General features: G+C 37.8%; 1 protein-coding gene across 1 annotated transcript in view; it reads left to right on the forward strand.

Moving 5' to 3' along the window:
• The window catches only part of MANBA (mannosidase beta), a 116,536-nt gene that overhangs the window by 84,610 nt on the left and 18,871 nt on the right, over window positions 1–13,055 (forward strand). Inside the window, exons 12-13 of the mRNA XM_029942615.1 lie at window positions 2,838–3,056; window positions 9,149–9,313. Of these exons, the coding sequence (XP_029798475.1) occupies window positions 2,838–3,056; window positions 9,149–9,313 (384 nt within the window). The remainder of the gene's footprint in view (window positions 1–2,837; window positions 3,057–9,148; window positions 9,314–13,055) is intronic.

Here is a 13,055-nt window from a genome sequence, read left to right on the forward strand (position 1 = left end):
TGTAAGAATGCTGCAGGAAACACAGAAGCACACATATCTTTTTGAATTAATGTGTTCATTTTCTTTGGAGAAATACCCAGTAGTAGAATGATTAGATTTATGGTATTTCTATATTTAGTTTTTCAAAGCACTTCCATACTGTTTTCCACTTTGGCTGCACCAATCCGCACCCCACCCAGCAGTGTGCAAGGGTTCCCTTTCTCCCATGTCCTGTCAGTCTTTTTGATTTTATCCATTCTGATAGGTGTAAAATGGTATTTTAGTTTTGAGTTGCATTTCCGTTATGATGAGTGATGTTGAGAATCTTTTCATGTGTTCGTGGGCCGTCTGTATGTCTTTTTTGGAAAAATGTTCAAGTCCACTGCCCATTTTTTAATTAGATTATTTGGTTTTGTTGGTGTTGAGTTGTATATGTTCTTTATATATTTTGGATATACATTTATCTATATCCCCTTATCAGATATATCATTTCCAGATGTCCTCTCCCACTTAGTAAGTTGTCTTTTTATTTTGTTGATGGCTTCCTTTGCTGTGCAAAAGCTTTTTATTTTAATGTCCTCTAAATAGTTTATTTTTGCTTTTGTTCTTCTTGCCTGAGGGACATATCTAGAAAGATGTTGCTATGGCTAATGTCAGAAAATTACTGCCTGCGTTTTTTATGGTTTTTAGGATTTTTATGATTTCAGGTCTCACATTCAGGTCTTTAATTCATTTTGAGCCTATTTTTGTTTATGGTGTTAATTCTTTGGCATATGGCTGTCCAGTTTTCCCAGCACTGTGTATTAAGGAGGCTGTCTTTTTCCGATTGCATATTCTTGCCTCTTTTGTCATATTAATTGACCATATGGTTTTGGGTTTATTCCTGGGCTCTCTATTCTGTTCCACTGATCTGTGTATCTAATTTTATGCCATTACCATACTATTTTGATTACTACAGCTTTGTAGAAATCAGGAATTTTGATAACCTCCAAACTTTGTTTTTCTCTTTCAAGATGTCTTTTGCTGTTTGGGATCTTCTCCGGTTCCATACACATTTTAGTGTTATTTGTTCTAGTTTTGTAAAAAAAAAGCTATTGGTATTTTGATAGGGATTGCATTCAATCTGTGGCCTGGTTTATGTAATATGGACTATTTAGCCATACTGATTGTTCCATTCCATGAGCATGTGGGATGTGTGTGGGTCATCGCCAGTTTCTTTCCCCAGTGTTTTATAGTTTTCATAGAAGAGACCCTTCACCTCTTTGGTTAAGTTTATACCTAGGTATTTTGTTCTTTTTGGTGTAATTGTAAATGGTGTTGTTTTTAAATTTCTTTTTCTCCTATTTTGTTATTAGTGTATAGAAGCATTACTGATTTCTGGGTATTAATTTTGATCCTGCAACTTAGCCTCTTACTCTTAAGCACTACACCTGTATTTCTTAAGTGGAAGTGATTTTGTCTTCCAAGAGAGAGGGGAACGTTTGGCCAATGTCGGTAGATGTTTTTTGGTGTGTTGTAGGGGTACCCCTGGCGTCTGGTGGGTAGAGGCCAGGGATGCTGTTAAACATTCCCTTTCCCCCACTCCCTTTCCCTGGTCTCCAATACACAAAGTTTATCAAGGCCACAATGTCAGTACTGCCAAGGTTGAGAAATTCTGCACTGGACTGAGTACTACCCATGTAGTAGTAGGTAATGTAAAGGCACAACATGGTGTGAAAACATTAGGAGCAGATGCTGAGGAATAAGCCAAGTTTTAATAATGACAAGATCTAAAGGATTGGCGAATAGCAGAAACGTGCTGGTGGTGGTTGAATGCAGAAGGCAAATGGTCCTATTTTTCTCTATCAGCCACTTGGCATTTCTGAGACTTGATCATATGTTTTAAAAAGTAAATGGTCTGACACAAACAGACATTTCTCCAAAGAGGACATACAGATGGCGAGACATGGGAAAAGATGCTGAACATTTCTCATCATCAGGGAAGTGCCAATCAAACCTACAAGGAGAAATCATCTCGTACTTGTCAGAATGGCTAAAACCAAAAAACAACAAGTGTTGGGAGGATGTGGAGAAAAGGGAACCCTTGTGCTGTTGGTGGAATTGCAGATCGGTGCAGTCACTGTGGAAAAGAGTAGGGAGGTTCCTCAAAAAGTTAAAAATTGAATTACCCTAATCACACTACTGGGTGTTTGCCCCCAAATTACAAAAACACGAATTCAAAGGGATACACACATCCCTATGTTTATTGCAGTATTATTTACAATAGCCAAAGTATGGAAGTGGCCCAGCTGTCCAGCAGTAGATGAGCGGGTAAAGAAGATGTGGGCATGTGTGTGTGTACATAATATTCCACTGGTGGTGGAATGTTACTTTACTCAGCTATAAGAAATAATGCAATCTTGCCATTTGCAACAACATGGATGGATCTAGAGAGTATAACACCAAGTGAAATAAATCTGTTAGGGAAGGACAAATACCTATATGAGTTCACATTTATGTGGAATTTACAAAACAAACAAAAAAATGAGCAAAGGAAAAGAGAGAGCGACAAACCAAGAAGCAGACTCTGAACTATAGTGAACAAACCAATGGTTACCAGAGGGGAGGTGGAGGTGAGGGTAGGGGGTAAGTGGGGCGTGATGAGTGAAATAGGCTGTGGGATTGAGGGAGGGCACTGGTCAGGACGAGCACTGGGTGACGCATGGAAGGCTTGGATCTCTATATTGTACACCTGAAACTAATTTTACATTGTATGTTAACTATATTTGAATTAAAATTAAAACTTAATTTACAAAAGTAAATGGTTTGAAATTTACTAGGTGAAAATATCTCTTAAACCATTTTATTTTTGAACTCAGAGAGACAAGACTCGTCCTTTTATCATATCCAGTCCTACAAATGGGGCCAAAAGTGTTGAAGAAGGCTGGCTCTCTGCCAACCCTTATGACGAGAATTTTGGTGATGTACATTTTTATGACTATACCAATGATTGCTGGAATTGGAAAAATTTCCCCAAGGCTCGATTTGTATCTGAATATGGATATCAGTCCTGGCCTTCCTTCAGTACATTAGAAAAGGTAAGCCAATTTTGATTTCCCAGTGATTCGGAATCGTAGGGTGTGGGCCTGTGTCACTTTCTCAACAGTGGTTCAGAAAGTCCAATGAAATCTACCTCTTATTTAAATGAAATAGAGAGGGAGCAAGGGAATCCCAAGCAGGGGGGGAGATTCTCACTCGGGGCTTGATCTCAGGAACCATGAGAACATGACCTGACCCGAAATGAAGAGTCGGATGCTTAACCCACTGAGCCACCCAGGCTCCCCTATCCTACACCTGTCTTATCATTTACAGCTATTCAGGACTGCATGGTTTGCTACGGTAAGAGGAAAGGATGTGATAAATAAACTTTTGTTTAATGTTATGAGGTCATATTATTTTTCTTTTGTCTCCTCTTCTACCTCTTCTATTTCCCCCTCCACCACCTCCTCTTTTTATTTCATGTTGTTTTATTTGATTTTCACTATGGCATTTCACTTTCCTTATTCCTACATAATCAGTTTCACTACTGGATGCAATTTCAGAGTTGTATGTGTTCTTTTTTACCCAACTTTACTAGATATAATTTACGGACCATACAATGCACCCTTTAAAATACGTGCTTTAACGGTTTTCAGTATGTTCACAGAGTTGTGCGAGCATCACCACCACCTAGCTTTAGAGCGTTTTCATCACCCCAGGGAAACTCTGTTCCCAGTACCAGTCACCCCCCACTCTTTCAGTCCCTCCCGCCTTGCTCTAGGCGCCGCTAGTCTTCTTTGTCTGTCTATATATTTGCCTGGTTTTTCCCACGCTTTATATATTGGAGTGGTAAAATATGTGATCTTTGTAGGCTGGCTTCTTTCACTCACCATAATGTTTTCCAGGTTCATCCATGCTGCAGCATGTATTAGTTTTCATTCTTTTTCATTGCTGAATACTATTACCTTGTATGGATATACCAGTGTTGTGTATCTGTTCATCAGTTGATGTACATTTGTGTTATTTCCACTTTTTTGGCTATTGTGTATAATGCTGCTGTGAAAATTTATATGCATATTTTTGTGAACATATGTTTTTAGTTCTATTAAGTATATACCTTGGAGTGGAATGCTGGGTCATATGGTAACTTTAATATTCTGAGGAATTGCCAAACCGTTTCCCACAGTTTGCAATGGTTGCACCATTTACATTCCCACCAGAAAATGTATTAGGGTTGCAATTTGTCTACATCTTTGCCAGCACTTATTCCCCCCCCTTTTTTTTTAACACTTCCCTGGAAATTTGCATTTACAGGAAATTTGTGTTTTCTTATCACTAATGATGTTGAGCCTCTTTTCATGTGCTTATTGGCCATTTGTGTATTTTCCTTAAAGAAATATCTATTCAAATCCTTTGCCTGTTTTTTAACTGGGTTATTTATTTGTCTTTTTGTTGTTGAATTATAAGTGTTATATACATTCTGTGTATTTTTAATAGATAAATGATTTACAAATATTTTCTCTTGATTTGTAAGTTTTCTTTTTACTTATATTACAGTGTTACTTAAGACACAAAAGTTTTAAATTTTGAAGTTATCAGAAATACTTGTCAGTCTGCCCTTTTGTCTCTTGTGCTTTTGGTATTGTGTCTAAGGAACCATTTTCTTTTTTTTTAAACATTTAAAAATGTTTATTAATTTTTGAGAGTGAGAGACAGACAGAATGCAAGCCGAGGAGGGGCAGAGAAAGAAGGAGACACAGAATTCGAAGCAGCTCCAAGCTCTGAGCTGTCAGCACACAGCCCAATGCGGGGCTCAAACCTACTAACTGTGAGATCATGACCTGAACTGAAGTCAGATGCTTAACCAACAGAGCCACCAAGGCACCCCCTCGGAAACCATTTTCTAATCTAAGATCACAAAGTTACACTCCTGTGTTGTCTTCTAATTTTAACTCTTATGTGTAGATCTGTGACCTATTTTGAGTTAATTCTTCTATGTGGTATGAGATAGACGTCCAGGTTCATTTTTTTCTGCATCAGATATCCAGTTATCCAAATATCATTTATTGAAAGCATTATTCTTTCCCCCATTGATTGTCTTGACCCCTTTGTCAAAATCAATTAACCATAAATGTTAAAGTTTATTTCTGAATTCTCAATTTGTTTCTAATTGATCTGTCTCTTTTATGCTAATATGCACTGTCATCATTACTGTCGCTTTGTAGTAAGTTTCGAAAGCAGGAAGTGTGAGTCCACCAACTTTGTTCTTCTTTTCAAGATTGTTTTGCCTGTTCTGGGTGCCTTCCATTTACCTATCAATTTTAGGATCACCTGGGGCACCTGGTGGCCCAGTCGGTTGAGCATCCGCCTTTGGCTCAGGTCATGATCTCATGGTTTATGGGCTCGAGCCCCGCATCGGGCTCTGTGCTAACCACTAGCTCAGAGCCTGGAGCCTGCTTCAGATTCTGTGCCTCCCTCTCTCCCTGACCCTCCCCTGCTCACACTGTCTCTCTCTGTCTCTCAAAAATAAATAAAAGACATAAAAAAAATTTAAAAAAAATTTAGGATCACCTTCCCAGTTTCTCCAAAAAAGTCAACTGGGATTTTGATAGGGTTTGCGGTGAGTCAGTAGATCAGTTTGCGAAGTATTGCCATCTTCAAAATATGAAGTCTTTTGATCCATGAACATGTGATGTCTTCATTATTTTGTAGTTTCAGTGTACAAAGCTTATACTTCTTTAGTTAAATTTATTTCTAAGTATTTTATTTTTTTTGTAAATGGTATTATTTTATTTCATATGGTTCATTACTAGTATATAAAGAGACAATTGATTTTTTATATTGAACTGATATCCTGCAACCTTGCAGAACTTATTAGCTTGAGTTTTTGTGAATCCTTTAGTTTTCTATATATAAGAGCATCTGCGGATAGAATTAGTTCTACTTCCTCCTTTGCAGTATGGATGCCTTTTATTAACTTTTCTTGACTTATTGCCCTGGCTAGAACCTTCAGTACAATATAGAATAGAAATGGTGAGAACAGACATCTTTGTCTTTTCTTAATGAGAAAACTTTCAGTCTTTTACTGTTCGGTAACATGTTAACTATAAATTTTTTGTATATGCATTTTCTCAGGTTGAGGAAGTTCCCTTTTACTCCTAGTCAGTTGAGTGCTTGTATTATAAGAGAGTGTTGGTGGGGCACCAGGTGGCTCAGTCGGTTAAGCATCCGACTTCAGCTCAGGTCATGGTCTCACAGTTTGTGGGTTCAAGCCCCGCATCGGGCTCTGTGTTGACATCTCAGAGCCTGGAGCCTGCTTCCGATTCTGTCTCTCTCTCTCTCCGTCTGCCCCTCCCCGATACTCATACTTCATCTCTGTCTCTCAAAAATAAATAAATGTTAAGAAAAGTTTTTTAAAGGGTGTTGGATTTTGTCAAGTGTTTTTTCTTCATCTGTTGAAATAATCATGTACCTGTAGTTTTTGTTTCCCTTCCTCTGTCACTTGTGTAAAGTAGCCACAAAAAATTTTTAAGACAATTTCAAAATCTTTCTGTTTTACCACCTAAACACAACTATATTTGCTTCACACATTGAAGTTATGTTGTATTTTTGACTGTAATAAATAGTGTTATCAGCTTAGATCTGCCCCGTTTTTTTATTACTCCTATATTATGGGAGTAATAAATATTATATAATATTATATATATATATAATTATATAACATATAATTCTTGTGGAATACTGTTGTTTCAAGGTGAAGGAAGATGGAGTTGAGTATCCTGAGTCAGGTAGGGACAAGTGCTAGAATGGGAAGGAAGGGCTGAAAGAAGCAAAAATATTTACTGAGCAGATGCTCTGTACCAGAGACTCATTGTTTCATTTAACAATAATCTCCCTCCGCTCCCCCCCTCCATGCCCCACCCTTTGAGGCCCAGGAGGAAATGAAGGTTCTAGGGAGTGAGAGTTCCATCATTATCCCCAGATAGCATATCTGGATTCAGACTAATTATCTAACACCAGAGCTGATTCATTTTTCTTTCACTACATTCCAGGAAGGTGAGTGAGTATTATGAATTACTAAACCTTTTTAAAAAATCTGTTAGCATTTCTATTCACCTCCTGAAATAATGCAATTGCTGTGTTTTTGTGAAATGCCTGATGTTGTTCAAAGATACTAAACACTATATTTTAAAATAGGGAAAGCTGAAGCCAAGTTCTATAAGTTCTGTTCATTATGAATCTTTTATTTGGTTATCACCTCTTTTTGAGCTACATTGCTTTGTTGAGAATTTGAATTCATTAGTTGGGAAAATAAACCAAAAGAATAACTTTACATAAAGCTTAGGTTCTTTTATTTAGAGTTTTTTCATGTATTTAACAAAAATTGAAATGTCCCTTTCTAGTTTGGGAATCATTACTTCTTTGTAAAATAATTGTATTTTTCAACAGCCCATTATCAATATTGTACAGTGATGAAAAGCTTGGGCTATGGAATAAACAAATCTGGATTTGAAAACTAGAACTGCCACTCACTAGCTATATTGCCTTGGACAAAATATTTAATCATTTTGAATTTTAGTGTCCTCATCTGTAAAGGGGTTTAATAAGAGGTTAAAATACCTCTTAGGGGAGGGCAAGGGAACAAGAGAGCGAGAAAAAGAAAGTATGTGTATGTGTTTGTGCATGTCTGCGTGCAGGCACTCCTGTGTGCATGGCATCATGTGTAAAGATTAAGTTAATTTATACATTGATGCATTTAGCATCTTGTTCTTGACACATATGTAAGCTGCTGTTGGTATTGCTATAACCCATTCTAGCCATTGGATTTGTATGAAAGACTGATTTTCTTCAGAGCCATCTAGGTTTAAGGAACTAGAGGCTGGAGCTACCCTGTGCCACGTAGCTTAGGAACTTGGACAAAACACTGAACTTTTCTGAGCCTCATCTCTAAAACAGAGCAATAATAATACTGACTCATAGATTGTTATGTGGATTAAGTGAGTTAATATTCTTTTTAAAGTTTATTTATTGATTTTCAGACAGAGAGCAAGAGAGACCAGGGGAAGGTCAGAGAGAGGGACAGAATTCCAAGCAGGCTCTGGGCTGTGAGGAGCCTGATGCAGGGCTTGAACTCACGAACTGTGAGGCCATGACCTGAGCCTAGATCAAGACTCAGATGCTTCACCAACTGAACCACTCAGCTGCCCTTAAATGAACTAATATTCTTAAGCAATTAGAGCCTTACCTGGCACTTCCTAATTCCTTCTGAAAAGATTGTTAGAGCTGAAAATATAAGACTCTCAAACCATGGCTGTTACAAGTTAGAAAGCTTTCTGCATAACAGAAGATCAGGTTTACCGATTATGACATATATTCATATCATTACCCGCATTGGGCTCTGTGCTGACAGCTCAGAGCCTGGAGCCTGTCTTCAGATTCTGTGTCTCCCTCTCTCTTTGACTATACCCTGCTCATGCTGTCTTTCTCTCTCAAAAATAAATAAAAACATTAAAAATTTAAAAAATTGACCATTTTAACAGAATGCTGATTTCAGTCATTATTCAGTTTTGATCATTTATTTACTTGAATAAATAAATTGGCATTTAAAAATAAATATAATAAATGTTTTTAAAAAAACAGGAATAATGTTTTGAGATGACAAGACTTTTTTTAATGTTTATTTTTGAGAAAGAGAGACAGCATGAGTGGGGGAGGGGCAGAGAGAGAGGGAGACACACAGAATCTGACGCAGGCTCCAGGCTCTGAGCTGTCAGCACAGAGCCTGGGATGGGGCTCAAACTCACGAACTGTGAGATCGTGACCTGAGCCGAAGTTGGACGCTTAACCCACTGAACCACCCAGGCCCTGAGACGATAAGACTTTTGACAGAAATGCCAAAGTGTAACTTTCTAAAGATTTGAGTAAAGGGAATGTATAGGTGCCAAGGCCTAGTTTTGTGATTCAGTTTTGCACGGGGCTAGTCTTTCACCAATAGCCAGGATGATGGCCAAAGCATCTCCCATCAGTAAACTTAGAGTCGCAGAACAAACCTTGAGCTCTTTTCCAGTGTGTAGAGTACTTTTCACGTTTGTTAGAAATGTAGTTTCACTCCTAACTTCTCAATTTGTACCTCTTATTCTCTACTTGAAAGGTGTCATCTAAAAAGGACTGGTCTTACAGCAGCAAATTCTCACTCCATCGCCAACATCATGCAGATGGTAATAATGAAATGTTGCTTCAGATTGGATTTCATTTCAAACTCCCAGAAGGTACAGATCCATTACAGACATTCAAAGACACCATTTACCTTACTCAGGTAAGGCATTTTCATTCTGGAGTTTAATGGGTTCCTACAGTTCACATAAGGGGTCATGTAGATTTTGTAAGCCTTATGTGGTGAAAAAACATTCAGATTTTTATTTCATCCATTGAGGAGTTTATCTTCTTCAAAGTAGATATGTGATGACATGTAATGTTTGAAATAGTTAATTTTTGGCATTTGCCTCTCTTAACAAAGAACAGCTCACAAAGTGCTACAACAAATTTGTGCGTTAAAATGTTCCCTAGCTCAAGGTCACTGTAAAGTTTCAGTAATTAAGACATTAGCATTTCCCAAGGACAAGATGGAACAATAGAACACGATAGAGTCCAGAGACAGACTCGTGTGTAATACAGTTCTTAATTGATGGCAGTGGTGCCACTGCAATCCTGTGGGAAAGGATACTTTTATCAATAAACAGTGCTGTATCAGGTGGGTATCTTTATAGGAAAATAAAGGAACTTTGATGCCATATACAAAAATTTGATCAGTGATCAGAGACTCAACTGTGAAAGGTATGTAATAACACTTCTAGGAAAAAAACACAATTTCATGACCTTGGCAAAGATTTCTTAAACAGGACATTAAAAAACACTAACTGCAAGGGGTGGCTGGGTGGCTTAGTTGGTTGAGCCTCCGACTCGAGATTTCAGCTCAGGTCATGATCCCAGGGTCATGGGATTGAGAGGCTGCTTAATATTCTTTCTCAATCTCTCTCTCTCTTTCTCTCTTCCCCCTCTCTCCCTCTGCCCTTCTCCTCCATTCTATCTAAAAAAAACTCGTTCCTCCACTAGGAATGAAAATAATGATAAATTGGACTTCATTAAAATTACAGACTTTTGTAAATCAAGTCACCATTAAGAGAGAGAAAAGACAAGCCACAGACTAGGGAACAATATTTATAATACATATATCTGATAAAAGATTTATATTCCAAATAAAGAACTATAAAGTAATAAGAAAAAGACATAACTTATTAAAAAATGGACTAAAACCTTGAACAGGCACTTCACCAAAGAAGATATCAAAATGGCAGTAAATATATGAAAATGTGTTCTGTTTCATTCTTAATCAAGGAAATGCAAATTAAAATCATGGCAGGCCACCCCTACATGAGGTACACAATGCCAGTTTTTGCACAATAGCTAAAATTAACTGGACTGACAATACCAACTGTTGGTGAGAATGTGCGACAGCTGGAACTTTTAGGCATTGTTAGTAGGAATAGAAATGTATTTAACCACTTTGGAAAATTGTATGGCAGTTTTATCCAGGATAAACATTTGCTTCTTCTTTGAATCAGCATTTGTACTCCTAGGTATATACCCAAGAAAAATGAGTGCACATATCTGCCAGCAGACACCTAAGATAATGTTCATAGCAGCTTTATACACAATAGCCCCAAACTGGAAACAGCCTAGATGTTCTCTAACAAAAGAATTTATAAACAAATTATGGTATATTTATATAATGGAATACTCCACAGCAATACAAAAGAATAAACTGCTGATATCAGTATCAATTTGGATGAGTCTCACAAATATGTTGAGCAAAAGAAACACTGACATTTCAGTGTAGACTAAACGAATCAAGGTGATAGCAAATTAGTGGTAACCCCTCTTTTGGAGGGGATGATGGATTATGGTTAGAAAAGGATATAAGCAACATTTCTGGAATGCTAAAAAAGCTGTGTATCTTGATCTGGGTGCTGAGTACATGGGTGTATACACATGGTAAAAATCACGGAGGTGTACACTTAAGAAGTGCATGTTCCATTATGCACTTTATTGGATTATCTTTTAAACTTTTTTTTTAAATGTTTTATTTATTTTTGATACAGAGAGAGACAGAGCATGAGAGGGGGAGGGGCAGAGAGAGAAGGAGACACAGAATCTGAAGCAGGCTCCAGGCTCTGAGCTGTCAGCACAGAGCCCGACGCGGGGCTCGAACCCACGAACGTGAGATCTGACCTGAGCCGAAGCCGGAGGCTTAACCGACTGAGCCACCGAGGCGCCCCTTGGATTATCTTTTAAAACAGCTCTATTGAGATATAATTGACATGCCATAAAATTCACTCATTTTACGTGTACAGTTAAGTGCTTCTTCATATTTTTATCGAGTCATGCGCCATGACCACAATCCAATTTGAGAACATTTCTGGCATTCCAAAAAGGCCCATCGCGTTTGTTTGCAGGGACGTTCCTTTCTCACCTTCAGCCCCAGGCAAGCGTTAATCTGCTTTCTGTCTGTCGATTGTCCTTTTCGCAACGTTTCATGTAACTGGACTCCTCCACCAAGTGATGTTTTGCATCAGGCTTCTTTAAGGTAGCACGCTGTCTTTGAAGTTCTTTCATGTTGTGGCCTGTGTCTGTGCTTCATTCCTCTTTCTTGCTCGATAGTATTCTGCTGTAATGGATATACCGTACCGTAGTTTATGTAGCCATTCATCAGTTGGTGGACATTTGGATTATGACCAATTTTTGACTTACAAATAGTGCTACTGTGAATATTTGCATATTAAATCTTTGTGCACATATTTTCATTTCCTTTGGGTTGAAATACATGAGTGAAATTGCTGAGTTATATAGCAAATTTATGTTTAACTTCGTAAGAAACCATCAAACTGAGTTTCAGATAATGTTTTCATCTTAATGTTTCCATTTACTCTTTTTATTTGCCAAAATTTTTTTAATGAACTTGTGAATTACATACACACATAAGAGCCACTCCTTATTAAATTTTTTAAATTATTTATTTATTTTTGAGAGAGTGAGAGACAGAGCCTGAGTGGGGAAGGAGTAGAGAGAGAGGGAGACACAGAATCTGAAGCAGGCTTCAGGCTCCGACTTGTCAGCACAGAGCCCGACACAGGGCTCGAACTCAGGAACTGTGAGATCGTGACCTGAGCTGAAGCCACCCAGGGGTCCCAAGCCACTGCTTATGTATCTGATGTTTTTTCCATACTTGTTTCAAGTTTGAAGAGATAAGGCAGGAGCCTAATCCCAATCATATGAGTTGATCTGAAGTAGATTAGAAGTTTTTGTTAAATATGATCACATTTTAAGTTTTGCATCTTAGCACCTAAAAATATGCCATTTTTTTTTCCAGACTCACACTCACTCTCATCAGTTTTCTCCTATATAAAAACATAAAATTCTGATGGAAGCTGAAATAGAAAGTTGTTAGCCCAAAAAAGTACTCTTTTTTAGAAGGTGATAAACTGATAAAAGAGAATTTTAATGTGTTCACCATCAGCTTATCAATTAGGGAAGTTTTACCAGTGTGATGTGTAATTTATGAACTTACCTCATAGAACACAAGTTAAAAGGTAAAGTTTATATCTGTCCCTTTTAAAGTGTTGAAGTGCATCATTATTAGCTTTTCATAGACACTATTCTGTAAAAGTGTCTCAGTTTTGGAACATGAAATAGGATGATCCTTAATTCGTGTGCGCACGTGCGAACCTTTTCAGCTGTTGTTTTTCAGGCTGGCTGTCCTCCCCCCAGCTGTTCATTTTATTACTCTTACTTTATTCTATTTTCTCAAAAACCACTTTCAAAGTAAATTTTTTAAGGTTTTTTTTTTTTTTTGAGAGAAAGAGAGTGTGCGTATGAGCAGAGGGGAGGGGCAGAGAGACAGAGGGAGAGAGAGAATTCCAAGTAGGCTCCACACTGTCAGCACAGACCCCAACACGGGGCTCTATCTCATGAATCATGAGATCATGACCTGAGGTGAAATC

This window comes from Suricata suricatta, chromosome 1, assembly GCF_006229205.1.
Source record: "Suricata suricatta isolate VVHF042 chromosome 1, meerkat_22Aug2017_6uvM2_HiC, whole genome shotgun sequence".
NCBI lineage: Eukaryota > Metazoa > Chordata > Mammalia > Carnivora > Herpestidae > Suricata > Suricata suricatta.